The sequence below is a fragment of the Heptranchias perlo genome, chromosome 11, assembly GCF_035084215.1.
Source record: "Heptranchias perlo isolate sHepPer1 chromosome 11, sHepPer1.hap1, whole genome shotgun sequence".
NCBI lineage: Eukaryota > Metazoa > Chordata > Chondrichthyes > Hexanchiformes > Hexanchidae > Heptranchias > Heptranchias perlo.
The window spans coordinates 9,134,170-9,147,031 of NC_090335.1; the positions used below are offsets into that span (position 1 = coordinate 9,134,170).

The 12,862-nt window shown below is 46.6% G+C and overlaps 1 protein-coding gene across 2 annotated transcripts in view; it reads left to right on the forward strand.

Annotated features, from left to right (window-relative positions):
• Positions 1 to 12,862, forward strand: part of dgkh (diacylglycerol kinase, eta) — a 465,735-nt gene that overhangs the window by 426,205 nt on the left and 26,668 nt on the right. For both annotated transcript variants that reach the window (XM_067992509.1, XM_067992508.1), the window contains exon 29: positions 3,769 to 3,877. In XM_067992509.1, the coding sequence (XP_067848610.1) occupies positions 3,769 to 3,877 (109 nt within the window). The remainder of the gene's footprint in view (positions 1 to 3,768; positions 3,878 to 12,862) is intronic.

Below are 12,862 nucleotides of genomic sequence, written 5' to 3' on the forward strand. Positions count from 1 at the left end.
CCAGGAATGCCCACCCTGAAGATGTTCGGCTCTTCTCTCCGACAGGATTTCCGTTTGCCTCTTATACCTTGTTCACCTTCATTGCTTTCCGTTTCCCTTCTTGTGTTTGATGAGGCTTCTACTAAAACTCGCTTTCACAGCCACATCTCTTTCTTCAGCGACTTGTCTCCTGCTCCGACTTCTTCCACATGGATTCCAACTTAAATTCCACCCATGAATACAAATATCTCCATGGTATTCAGCGTTCCTCGAACCGCTGTTCTTGCCGCTCAACGCCATGCACCACCACATGTACGCTCTCGAACTCTCTCTTCAGCAGCACCGCCTCACTCTGTTTCAGAGTTCTCCTGGTCCGCAGTTCCATTTCATCCTTCGCCCCCATCCAGCGCTTTAACAAAAAACTTTTTTTCTTCCTTTTAAGTGTACTTTACTTGTCCCATTATCACCCTCCTTGCCTTGCACCATCATCCCTTTTGTCATTTAATCACTCTTGTCCTCCACCCTAATACAGACCTTCCCTTTTGTTCTTTCCTTCCCCCCCCCCCCCCCAACCCTTTCCCTGGCTCTGTACTTGCTTAAAAACTATTAAATCTTTAACTTCTTGTAGTTCTGATGAAAGGTCTTCGACCTGAAACATTAACTCTGTTTCTTTCTCCACAGATGCTGCCTCACTTGCTGAGTATTTCCAGCATTTTCTGTTTTTATTTCAGGGCCTTAATTTGGTGAATTTTCTACTCATTAAGGTGACGATGACACAAAGATAGGCCGTGTGGTTGATAGTGAGGAGGAAAGCTGTAGACTGCAGGAAGATATCAGTGGACTGGTCAGATGGGCAGAAAAGTGGCAAATGGAATTCAATCCAGAGAAGTGTGAGGTGATGCATTTGGGGAGGGCAAACAAGGCAAGGGAGTACACAATAAATGGGAGGATACTGAGAGGTGTCGAGGAAGTGAGGGACCTTGGAGTGCATGTCCACAGATCCCTGAAGGTAGCAGGAAAGGTAGATAAGGTGGTTAAGAAGGCATATGGAATGCTTTCCCTTATTACCCGAGGCATAGAATATAAGAGCAGGGAGGTTATGCTGGAACTGTATAAAACACTGGTTAGGCCACAGCTTGAGTACTGCGTACAGTTCTGGTCACCACATTACAGGAAGGATGTAATTGCACTGGAGAGGGTACAGAGGAGATTTACGAGGATGTTGCCAGGACTGGAGAATTTTAGCTATGATGACAGGATGGATAGGCTGGTGTTGTTTTCCTTGGAACAGAGGAGGCTGTGGGGTGATTTGATTGAGGTGTACAAAATTATGAGGGGCCTAGATAGAGTGGATAGGAAGGACCTATTTCCCTTAGTGGAGAGGTCAATAACCAGGGGGGAAAGATTTAAAGTGATTGGTAGAAGGATTAGAGCGGAATTGAGGAAAAATGTTTTCACCCAGAGGGTGGTGGGGGTCTGGAACTCACTGCCTGAGAGGGTGGTAGAGGCAGAAACCCTCAACTCATTTAGAAAATACCTGAAGAGCTGTGACCTGCAGGGCTACGGACCAAATGCGGGAAAGTAGGATTAGCCTGGGTGGCTCGTTTCTCAGCAGGCACGGACACGATGGGCCGAATGGCCTCCTTCTGTGCCATAAATTTTCTATGATTCTATGACCCTGCTAGGGAAAGGGACTCCTTTAGCACCCTATGTTAGCATCAAACGCTCGCAGGTCAGGCACGGACTCTCCTTTGTGTGTGTGTATATATGTATACGTATATATATATTTTTTTAATTCATAATATATATACATAACCCAGCTGGTCCCACCTCCGATCAGCTGGATAGACAGATATGACAGTGAGCTTATTTCACCAGTCCTGTGGGGAGCCCAAGAGACAATGGTTTGGCTACAGGTGGTCAGAAGATGCAGCTGAGTCTGTGCACGCCGAAAATGGTGGCAGCCCTGTGTCGAGACCGTTGTTGGGAATTTTTTTTCAGTGTAGGGGAGGAACTATTAGTGGCAAGTCTGATAAAACAAGTCATTCTGTCACCAGCTGCAGCCAATTAAAAACACTCCTCGTTGGGTCCCAATTTGGGCCTTCCCCTCTTGAGAGTCCTTACTCCTGCTGCACTGCATGTAGCAACGGTCCACCTAAAGGGAAAGGAAGGGGACGAGTTCACTCTGCACTGCTCTCATAACAAGCTCCCACTAGCTGGTTACAGGGGTAAATTCACCGATCCTACACTCCCAGCACAGAACCACGTTCAGAGAGAACACATGGAGGTAGGACTACAACACTGTACTGCCAATTCTCCGACCCTTTGAGCATGACAGGATCGGTGCAACAACAACAACAACTTGCATTTATATCGCGCCTTTAACGTAGTAAAACGCCCCAAAACACTTCACAGGAGCGTAATCAAACAAAATTTGACACCGAGCCATATAAAGCGATATTAGGACAGGTGTCTAGATCAAAGAGGTAGGTTTTAAAGAGTATCTTAAAGGTGAAGAGAAAGGTAGAGAGGAGGGAGGGAATACCAGAGCTTAGACCATAGACAGCTGAAGGCTGCAGTCTTGGCAGAAACTTGGCAAGTTGCTTGTCTGGTCAACTTACAGTGTATAGTGAGTATAGAAACCTAGAGAGGTGAAAGTGAGGAAAATAATTTTCCATTGGAAAACCTTTGAACTAGTGGAGCTGACCACCTGCAGAACTGACATCTTCAGGCAAAATATGCCCCCTGCCTCCGCCTGGGCTCCCAAAGTGCCTGACTTGACCTGAACCCTCCTGTATTTGCAGGTTATTCAAAACACCCAGATGTTCCACTGGTGCAAGCCTTGCATCTGGTAGCAGGGTTGGGAGGTCAGCTGCTGCAGTCCTGAGAGCAGGCCGCTGCCCCGAGAGGCCGCCGAGCGCTGCCTCGAGAGGCCATAAATAGAAGACCTGCCACTTGAATCTCTTCTTGCTGCACCCAACAAAAAAAGAAGGAACTTGCCTTCTGCCCGGCTCCAACAGTTGGCACCCAGGCTCTGCTCATCCTCCAATCATGAGAGGAGTAGGGTGCAAGGCATAAGGTCCACTATCAGTGGGCAAATTTCCAAATGGGTCTGGAGTCCACAGAGGAAAATGGGACAGGAGGCACCTTTGCCTCACCCCCGCCTCACTAGCAGGGGTTTTCCATGTTTGTAACAGCTGTGGGCATAACCGCTCCATCCCCACTTCTGCCTCCACCCCCGGGAAGCCCCTGGGCAATGCAAAGGAGCAGAAATCTGGTGTAACAAGTCCCCACCCCTTTCTTCCCTGCTTTTCCCCTGGGAGTTGAGGCACAACACAGAGGGAAATTAGCCCTGTTATCTCCAAGTCACAAAGTAAATGTGAAGTCCAGAACACAGTAATGAGATTAGTGTGTGTGCTCTGTGCTATAAATAAGAGTGTGAGTGGATTGTTTAGAATTGAGCGTGTGTGGGAAGTTCTGCTGCTTGTGTCAGTGCTGTGCCACAAACACTTTTTATCACAGTGTTAGGTTTGAGAGAGTGAAGGCCGCTCATAATGTCGTGATTTCCAGTCCCTCCTGTTCCATCCGCTAGGTTTACAAAGTGCGTGTCGGTACCCAGTGCTATACAATGACTCCTGCACGTCGTCTACTGGCAAACATGAGAGCAGTTAGCAACTTGTAGGAGAATGGTTTTGCTGAATAGAGCCGGATCTATTATTCAGAAGGCTTCACGGACTTATAAAGCATTTAAATGACCAAGAAATCAAACCGTGATCTAATTTTCAACAGGACCATTCGTTGGAATTTGCCAAAAGAAACAGTCGAAGTGCTATGTTCCGAATTGTGCCAAAGTTTAAGAAAGAGAAAAGCCAAAGGCATAAGTCAGCCCCTCAGCCAGGTAAGGTGTTGTTTTTCTTGTCCAATGATAGCTGATTGTCTCTCACCACTTCAGCTGTGGGTGGGTGTTTCCGCAGGTACAGAATCCCTTTCGGGGGATCTTTGATTCTGCACAGAAATGTCTGGGGTGATGGGAGAGTATAACTGGGAATGAGAGCAGGTTCCAGGTACTATAAATTCAAGGGCTGAACTGGGAAAAGGTATATATAGCAGGTAGATGTTACCAATGAGCATTGCCAGCACAGAGCTTCACCCGCCTCCTGAATTTGGGCTCAGTGGTCAGTGCACCCCGCACGGTTACCCACCCATTAGGAATTCCTGATACACGCGACTGCCTCATGGGGCTCTGCACCAAGAGTAATGTTGTAAAATCTACCCTTTGAGACCTGGAGGAAAAAACAGGAAAATGTTTCAAGCTCGAAATTTTATGAAGTCCAAATGCGAAATCTAATTGTTGAATGATCTTCCAGTTACCTATCCTCATGCATGGCATAGTTACTGTTAGTGCAGTTAAATCCTTTTAAGTGAATATTGTATTGGAAATGTTAGCACAAAGGAATGCTTACATTGGCATGACCTTTTGTGTAATTGTAATTTCAACGAGACACTTTTGCATCTTGAATTAACATTGAAAAGCAAGAAAAAATAGGTTCAAAAGGATTCCAGAAGGGATTTCCCCAGTATAACACTTTGATTCCATCTGACGGATCTGTCATGCGCAGAAACCCAAACCATAAGGAAGAGTCTCCGAACTACTGAGAAATCCACATGAGTAGAGCTGATCTCTCCCCACAGGGTCACAATCCAGCTCACTTTAAGTCCAGGTTGACCAGAGCCATGTCTTGGGTCCCCTAAGTGTGTGTACAGGTACTACTGCAGTTTAACCAGCTAAATGTTTGCAATTACCCAGCATTTAGCACTGAGAAGCTTTCCAATGCTTTGTGTAGCAAATCATCCTACATTTCAGGGCAATTGACATGCAGGAGGTCAATGGCAAGAATCTCAGTCTCCAATAATAGGTCGACCCTCTGGGTACCATTAATGAATCAGGCTGGCTAGTCCACGGTCAACAGTGCCCTGGAGGATCGTGGACCTGCCTGGTTCAGGTATGGCATTACTAAATCTTCCACAGGAGATAGACTCAGTACCAATTTCTATTGCTAGGTATGTAGAGCCAACTGTACCCCAAACAGACTCTGCTTATCTCCCCAACCCTCACTCCCCCCACACACACGCACACAAGGAAAATAATCACTAGTTGGTCATTGGACAATTGACAAGCACCAGCATGACCCTTGTTAGATTGACAGCAGGAACCAGCAGTTCCATCCAGACAACCTGGTGAGCAGCCCAACTCACCATTAAATGTGTGAGTGCATTGCTGCCATCCTCTTCACCACCACATGGATACACACCATACCCCGCTGGATGGCACAGAGTCTCAGCGGCAACTGTCTGCCAGTCTGCAACTCAATGAAGGTAGGTACCGGACTTGCTTACATATTTATCTCCCAGGTCCCACCTTCCAGCAACCTGTCATCCGAAGTCTCAGTTTCCTTACCAGTCATTTGACAGAAATCTGCCTTCAACATGGTGAAAGGACCTACACAGTACGCCAGCCATCTTGATTTCAGATACCGACTAACTGCTTGTCCTAGTCCTCATCTAAGGGGCTTTGCCAAAGAGATAGGCTTGTTGTTGGGCTGACTCTCCCTCCAAGGTACTAAGCAGCAGGTTGCTATTGGCTGGATCTCTCCCTCCCTGAAACTTTGCTCCTTTTGTCACAAACCCACCTTGTAGCTTGGTTCCAGATCTTGCATGCAAATCCATAACATTGCAGTTAGGGAGCACCCACCACCATATTCCACCGGTTGAGGATGGTGAATGGAGTCTGACAAAGCCTATATGCCAAGAGTGCCATAAACCTTTTAGAAATGCCTGCAACAGACAGCCCAAGACTGTCCCTGATGTTGGCATCAAACGATTTATGAAGCAGCATTAAATTGGATGGGTGGCAGTTTACAACCTTGGCCCCACTCCTCTTTTGGGAGAGATAATATTGGGAGTCTCCAGTCTACCCTTCCACAGATCTTAGAGCTGGAGTAGGCAGGATTCGGCCATGTACCCCAATAGCTTCCAGCTTCTGCACAAAGGCCGCAGGAGGCACCTGGTTGGCTGCTTTATCAAAATCAATGAAACCAATGCCCGTGTTTCCCCTGAGCCTTATACCATTCTGAATCTTCTTGTTAAGCCTCAACCTGCCTTGCAGACGAATGAAGTCCAGCCTGTTCCTTTTACACCGTGGGCCTGCAACACTCCTGGAATAATGTGCTGCAATGACCCCAGGAACCACCTAAAGAGCTAGTTATCAGCATGATTCCTTGGATATTTTTGATCTTCCCCCTTCCTGTGAATAGGAACAACAATTGCAGTCTGGAATACCAAGGGTATATGTGCCTCAAATACAATCCTATTCCCCAGCCCAGCAAGAGTGCTCCAAGGCAAAGTTGGCTGTTGCTGTTGCTAATCCCATCAAATCCTTTAGGCTTCTTCCCTGCCTACAACTATTAGGAATTTATCACAAATACACCATTATCCAGAGGTTACAGTGCAGGGACACTTATTCCCAACAAACTGGTTCATTGAGGCCTTCCATCTGCTCCGCACATACTGCCAACTTTTGCAATCTCCATCCAGTTGGGTCCCATTGGGTCAAACGGCAACTCGATATAATGCTGTTTCCAAACACCTAGGATATGCTTAGGGGGCTTCTGAACAGCACCGGATGGCAATTATTGGCACTTGTTCAGAGGAACCTTTTCAACCCTGATTGATGTTGGACCCTATTAAAAGAAAGGGCGAGAAAAGACCCTTCAAGTCAACCCCATCCAGTTGACAGTGTAACCTCACACAAAGTTCACCCACCCTATATCAACGCTCTCTTAAGAGGCAGTCAGTAGCCAATGTATAAATGATTTAGGATAATTCTTGCATATCTAGGAGCCCTTGTGGATGAAGGCAACTCACTGATTTGCTTCAGCTCCCTAATACCCTGTTAGCTCTTTTATGCCCTACCTTTGCAGTAGTCCTCCAGTATTCCAAAGCGACTTTCAAGTACCACTTTAAACACCCCCTGCTTTTGCAGAGTAGATCTCATTTCCTTTCCAGGACCCTGATTAGTGGATGAACAGCTAGTGGGCTCTATCTTCAGTTTGTTTATGAATTTGTCTACATGGGCAGAATAAGGAAAACCATTCATCACATATCTGCTATCAAGTCCCAGAGACTCAGTCCCAGTTGGCAGGCTTTGTGGCTGTGCGTGTTGGCATAATTTGTAGCAGAAACTATGGCCATTCCTTCTTGGGAGGCCAGCTTCTTGATCAACAACAATAACTTTGCATTTACGGAGCACCTTTAACATAGAAAAACATCCCAAAGTACTTCAGAGATCTAATCAAAAGATAGATGCTGAGCAAAAGAAGGAGGGGTGATCAAAGAGTTGGGTTTTAAGGAGGGTCTTAAAGGAGGAGAGGGAGGGGGAAAGCCAGGGAGGTTTGGGAAAGGAGTTCCTGAGCGTGGAGCCTAGGCGGCTGAAAGCATCGCTGCCGATGGTGGGGTGATGCACAAGAAGCCATAATCAGAGGGACGGAGAGCTTGGGGGAGTTGTAGAGCCATAGCAGGTTACGGAGGTAGGGAGGGGTGAGAGGAATTAAACACTAGGATGAGAATTTTAAATTTGAGACTTTGGTGGACGATGGGCCAATGTTGGTCAGCGAGGGCCAGGATGATAAAGAGCTGCCCTCTTGAAGAAGGTAACTGGCTAGAGATTGATGATTTCTCAGCAATGTTGAACAATACCATTGGAAAGCAAAGGATGTGCTAAGCTTTTCACAATGGCATGATCAATTGGCCTTGGGAAGGATGCAGAGGACACTGTTGCTGGAGAGATTTGCACCTCCTTTGTAGAGCCTGCATAACTGATCCCTTCCACCCATATGGAAACGGGAAGCAGTTCTGCACGGCCATCCAATGATGTACCTAATAGAGTTAACATGAATTGGCAGACTTCGTACTGTCCTAGCAGCTGTCACAGATGAAGTTGATGTATTAGCCTCCCATTCAAAACTAATATTCACTTCATTGTGTCCTATTCATTTCATTATCATCACTGACTATACATCCTCTAAAATACACCATTAATCCTGAATGTTAATTATTTAGACACTAATTTCAGTTTTAGCTAGGATCACGAACCCTCCAGGATTGTCCTGGAGTCTCCAGGAATTAAAGATTAATCTCCAGGACACTGCTGCGAGCAACACCCGGGAGAAAAATTAAAGGATCATAACAGTAAAAAAAATTGTGGGCTTTTTTCATTTTCTTTGAACGCTTTTGTTTATTAGTTATAAAAATATTGGAAATAGGGAAAAAAAGGCTGTTTGACCAACAGCCAAGAATCATCCATTCGGGTAACAAAGAGTCTGTTTGCTTTCCAATTGGTGCGGCAATACATTTTTTGGGGTGATGATTCAGTGAAAACTAGTATCAAGTGTTTAATTTCTACTTCAGAGAGAAATGTTGGCTTAGAGAGAGACAGAGGCTGATTACTGGAATGCAGATTTATTTTGTTCATACTGAGAAGTCAAAAAGAATAATTGTTTTCATAAAGATATAGCTGTCATGGGTAAGGAACAGACTAAGAACTTCTTTCCAAATTCTTTCACTCTTGTACCCCAGTGTTCACAGGGAAATAACTAAAAGCATGAACTTTTGAATATTTAATGATGTCGTTTTTGACACACTGTTGTTTATATGTAAAATTTATGTCTATGTAAGTTATGTTTATCAAAGCAGCTATGTGTGTGTTCATTGTTAGTGTCTGAAAATCACAATTTACGTATTTTCCAAGACCCAATTTTAAAAATGCTTCACTTTTCCCAAGGAGATCACTTAGAAATGTCTTTCTGAATTCTTCCCCCGCAGTACTGCAAGTTCTGAGAACCTCCTCCTCATTGTTACCTGATCCCATGTTCCAAACAGTATAGTTCTGGCCAATCCCCAGATTCCCACTCCACGTGCTGCCAAATGACGGGACCCCTCCCCCCATAGACCCAAAGCCCTAGAGCCACCTCTCACTACTGCCAAACCCAATGTCCTCTCCTGAAGTGCTACAAAACTTCAGGATGCCCTCCCCAATTCTATCAAACCCCAGGACCCCCATTCCAGTGATGACCAACTATAGGACCACCCCCTCAGTATGACCAAATCACCTGAACCCCCTCCTGGTGCTACAAAAACACCAGGACCTCCACTACAATGCTATCAAACCCAGGATTCCTGCTCCCTCGTGCTGCAAAATCTCAAGACCTCCACTTGCAGTGTTGCCAAACTCCAGGACCTCCACACTAGTTCTGCCAAGCCCCTGTCATACCAAATCCCAACTTCCTCTCCACAATACTACTAAACCCCATAACCCTCATTTCTAATACTGAGGAATGCCCAAGTCCAATCTAGTATATCTTGCCTACCATCTTGCTGTGTACCCGAAGAGACAAAGACTCAGTACAGAGATAAAGGAACATACAGTAAAAATCTTGGCCATTGATTTACAGTTTTCACAGGAAAATGGGCACATGGAAATTCTTCGTCGTTTCTCCCCCCCCCCCCCCAAATTGATCATAATTCCATAACATCATGTAGTAAATATGCAATTTTTGATCAGTCACTGTGAAGCCATTGGCTTCGGCCCCTGTTACAATCTCCATATCCTCCCTGGCCACTGTCTCAGGTTGAACCAGACTGTTCGCAACCTCCGTGTCCTCTTTGACTCTGAGCTGAGCTTTCTGATCCCATATCCTCTCCCATCACAAAGACTGCCTGCTTCCACCTCTGTAACATCGTCCGTCTCCGCCCCTGCCTCAGCCCGCCTGCTGCTGAAACTCTCATCCATGTCTTTGTCACCTTCAGACATGACTATTCCAATGCACTCCAGGCCAGCATCTCATCTTCCACCCTCCATAAACTTCAGCTCATCCAAAACTCTGCTGCCCGTACCCACTGAACATAACACTGTTGTTATAAAACAGTAATTCCCATGTCTCATCATGAGCAATGCCACACAAGATCCACTAGTATTTAACCGTGATATAGCAATGCATGTTTCCTGTTTGTTATGTCACAAATCCCTGTGTCACACTTCAACCATCACACTTTGGCATCACTCCAGGACTTGAGCATATGATCAAGGACTTCACTTAAGCTGACTTCACTCATCACTACTGAGGTAGCGTTGCATTGTTGGAGATGTATCTTTCAGACGAGATGTTAAACCTAGAACTAGTCTGCCTGTTCAAGTGGATGTTAAAGGTCCCCAGGCAGTATTCAAAGAACAGGGAATTTTCCCAGGGTCCTGGCCAACCACCATTCACCAAAAGCAGTTTAACTGGTTGTTCATCACATTTCCTGTTTGTGGGATCACGCTGTGTATAAAATTGGCCGCTTAGTTTGCCTAACCTAACAACAGTGGCTGCACTTCAAAAGTAATACATTGGCTGTGAAGACTTGATCACGTGCTGTATAAATGCAAGCTTTTCTTTTGTAACCTCTAACACCAGGAGGGTAATTAACTCCCAAGGGGGGGTGGGTTGGGGGCAAATGGGCAGTAAAAATAGTTGATTTTTGGAGCAGGACGTATCCCGGCTCCAACATGCCCACTTCCGGGTTTAACCCAGGCGCATTTGGATGTATGCGCAACAGAAACCCGGAAGTCCCATCCCCACTGAAAGCTGGCGGGCCGATGTTTAAAAGGGGCAATGTACCTCATTGCGATAGTTGAGGCACTTAATTTTTCGTGTATCAGAAATGTAAAACGAATTTACCTGTTTGGATTTCTCATCGCTTCTGATTCACGTCAGGTGAAAGCAGGCGGGAAGGGCCGGATCCATGAGGTGAGTGCCTTTATTGCACTGCTTGTGGGCCCGGAGGAGCAGGACTGCTTCAAGGCCCACCCGATGTTGTCCATGTCCTTCCCCCCACCTCCGCCCCCCCCCCCATCATTCCGATTTCTTCCAGGGCCCATGAGCTCTTTCTATCTCCCTTCCCTTCTCTCCAATTTGCAGCTCCTTTCACTTCTGACAGGCAGTCAACCTGACAATCTGGCTGCCTGGCGCATGGGAAACCCGGAAACACAAACACTCACCTTCGATTGAGATGCGATCGCAGATTGCCACGCACTCATTTGGCTTCCGGGCTCCCCACGCGAATATCTACGGACGCGCTGGGTTCCCGGCTTTGGGGTGTCCCAAAGCACTTCACAACCAATGCAGTACTTTGAAATCCCCCACTATTATTACCCTATTATTTGCACAATTTTCTGAGATTTGCCTACATATCTGTTCCTCTATCTCCCCCTGACTGTTTGGGGGCCTATAGTACACTCCCATCAAAGTGCTTGCCCCCTTTTTGTTTTTAAGCTCCACCCATATGGCCTCATTAGAGGAACCTGCTAATATATCATCCCTCCTTATGGCAGTAATTGATTCTTTAATTAATATTGCGACCCCCCCTCCTCTTATACCTCCCCCTCTGTCTCGCCTGAAGATTCTGTACCCCGGAATATTGAGCTGCCAGTCTTGCCCCTCCCTCAACCATGTCTCTGTGACAGCAACAATATCATACTCCCATGTGTTTATCAACACCTTCAGTTCATCCACCTTATTCGCAAGACTCCTTGCATTAAAATAGATGCCATCCAGCCTTGCCCTCACATATTTGCCCTGTCTTCCAAGCTGACTTGTTTTTTTCTCTATATTTGGCTGCACATCACCCCCTATTGTAGCTCCACTCTGTATCCCATCCCCCTGCCAAGTTAGTTTAAACCCCCCCCAACAGTGCTAGCAAACCTCCCCGCAAGGATATTTGTCCCGCTCTGGTTCAGGTGCAACCCGTCCGACTTGTACAAGTCCCACCTTCCCCAGAAGCAGGCCCAGTGATCCAGGAAACTGAAACCCTCCCTCCTGCACCAACTCTTTAGCCACGCATTCATCTGTTCTATCCTCCTATTTCTATACTCACTAGCCTGTGGCACTGGGAGTAATCCAGAGATTACAACCTTTGAGGTCCTGCTCTTTAATCTGCTACCTAGCTCCCTAAATTCTTGATGCAGGACCTCATCTCCCTTCCTACCTATGTCGTTGGTCCCAATGTGGACCACAACCTCTGCCTGCTCACCCTCCCCCTTGAGAATGCCCTGTAGCCGCTCAGTGACATCCATGACCCTGGCACCAGGGAGGCAACAAACCATCCTGGAGTCACGTTTACGGCCACAGAAACGCCTGTCTGTTCCCCTTACGATAGAATCCCCTACCAGTATAGCTCTTCCACTCTTTTCCCTCCCAGCCTGTGCAGCAGAGCTACCCCTGGTGCCAGGAAGTTGGCTGCTGCTGCCTTCCCCTGATAAGTCATCCCCCTCAACAATATCCAAAGCGGTATATTTGTTTGAGAGGGGGACGGCCACAGGGGACCCCTGCACTGCCTGCCTGCTCTTCTTACTCTGCCTGGTGGTCACCCAATTACTTCCTGCCTGTACAACCTTTACCTGCGGTGTGACCATCTCACTAAACGTGCTATCCACGACGTTCTCAGCATCGCGAATGCTCCTTAATGAATCCATCCGCAGCTCCAGTGCCGCAATGCGGTTTGTCAGTAGCTGCAGCTGAATGCATTTCCCGCACACATGGTCGTCAGGGACACCGGAAGGGTCCCTGATTTCCCACATAGAGCAGGAAGAGCATAACACGGGGCTGGGCTGTCCTGACATGACTTACCCTTTAACTAATTAATTCCAATTAAATGAATCCCACCAATTTCACTTCAATTAAAAAGGTATACTCAAGGGCCCTTGCTGAACAGCAGTCCCCCACTACACAACAGAGACCAGAGAATCCACAAACTCTAACCTTAGACAAATTCAGCAGGAAAATACTCA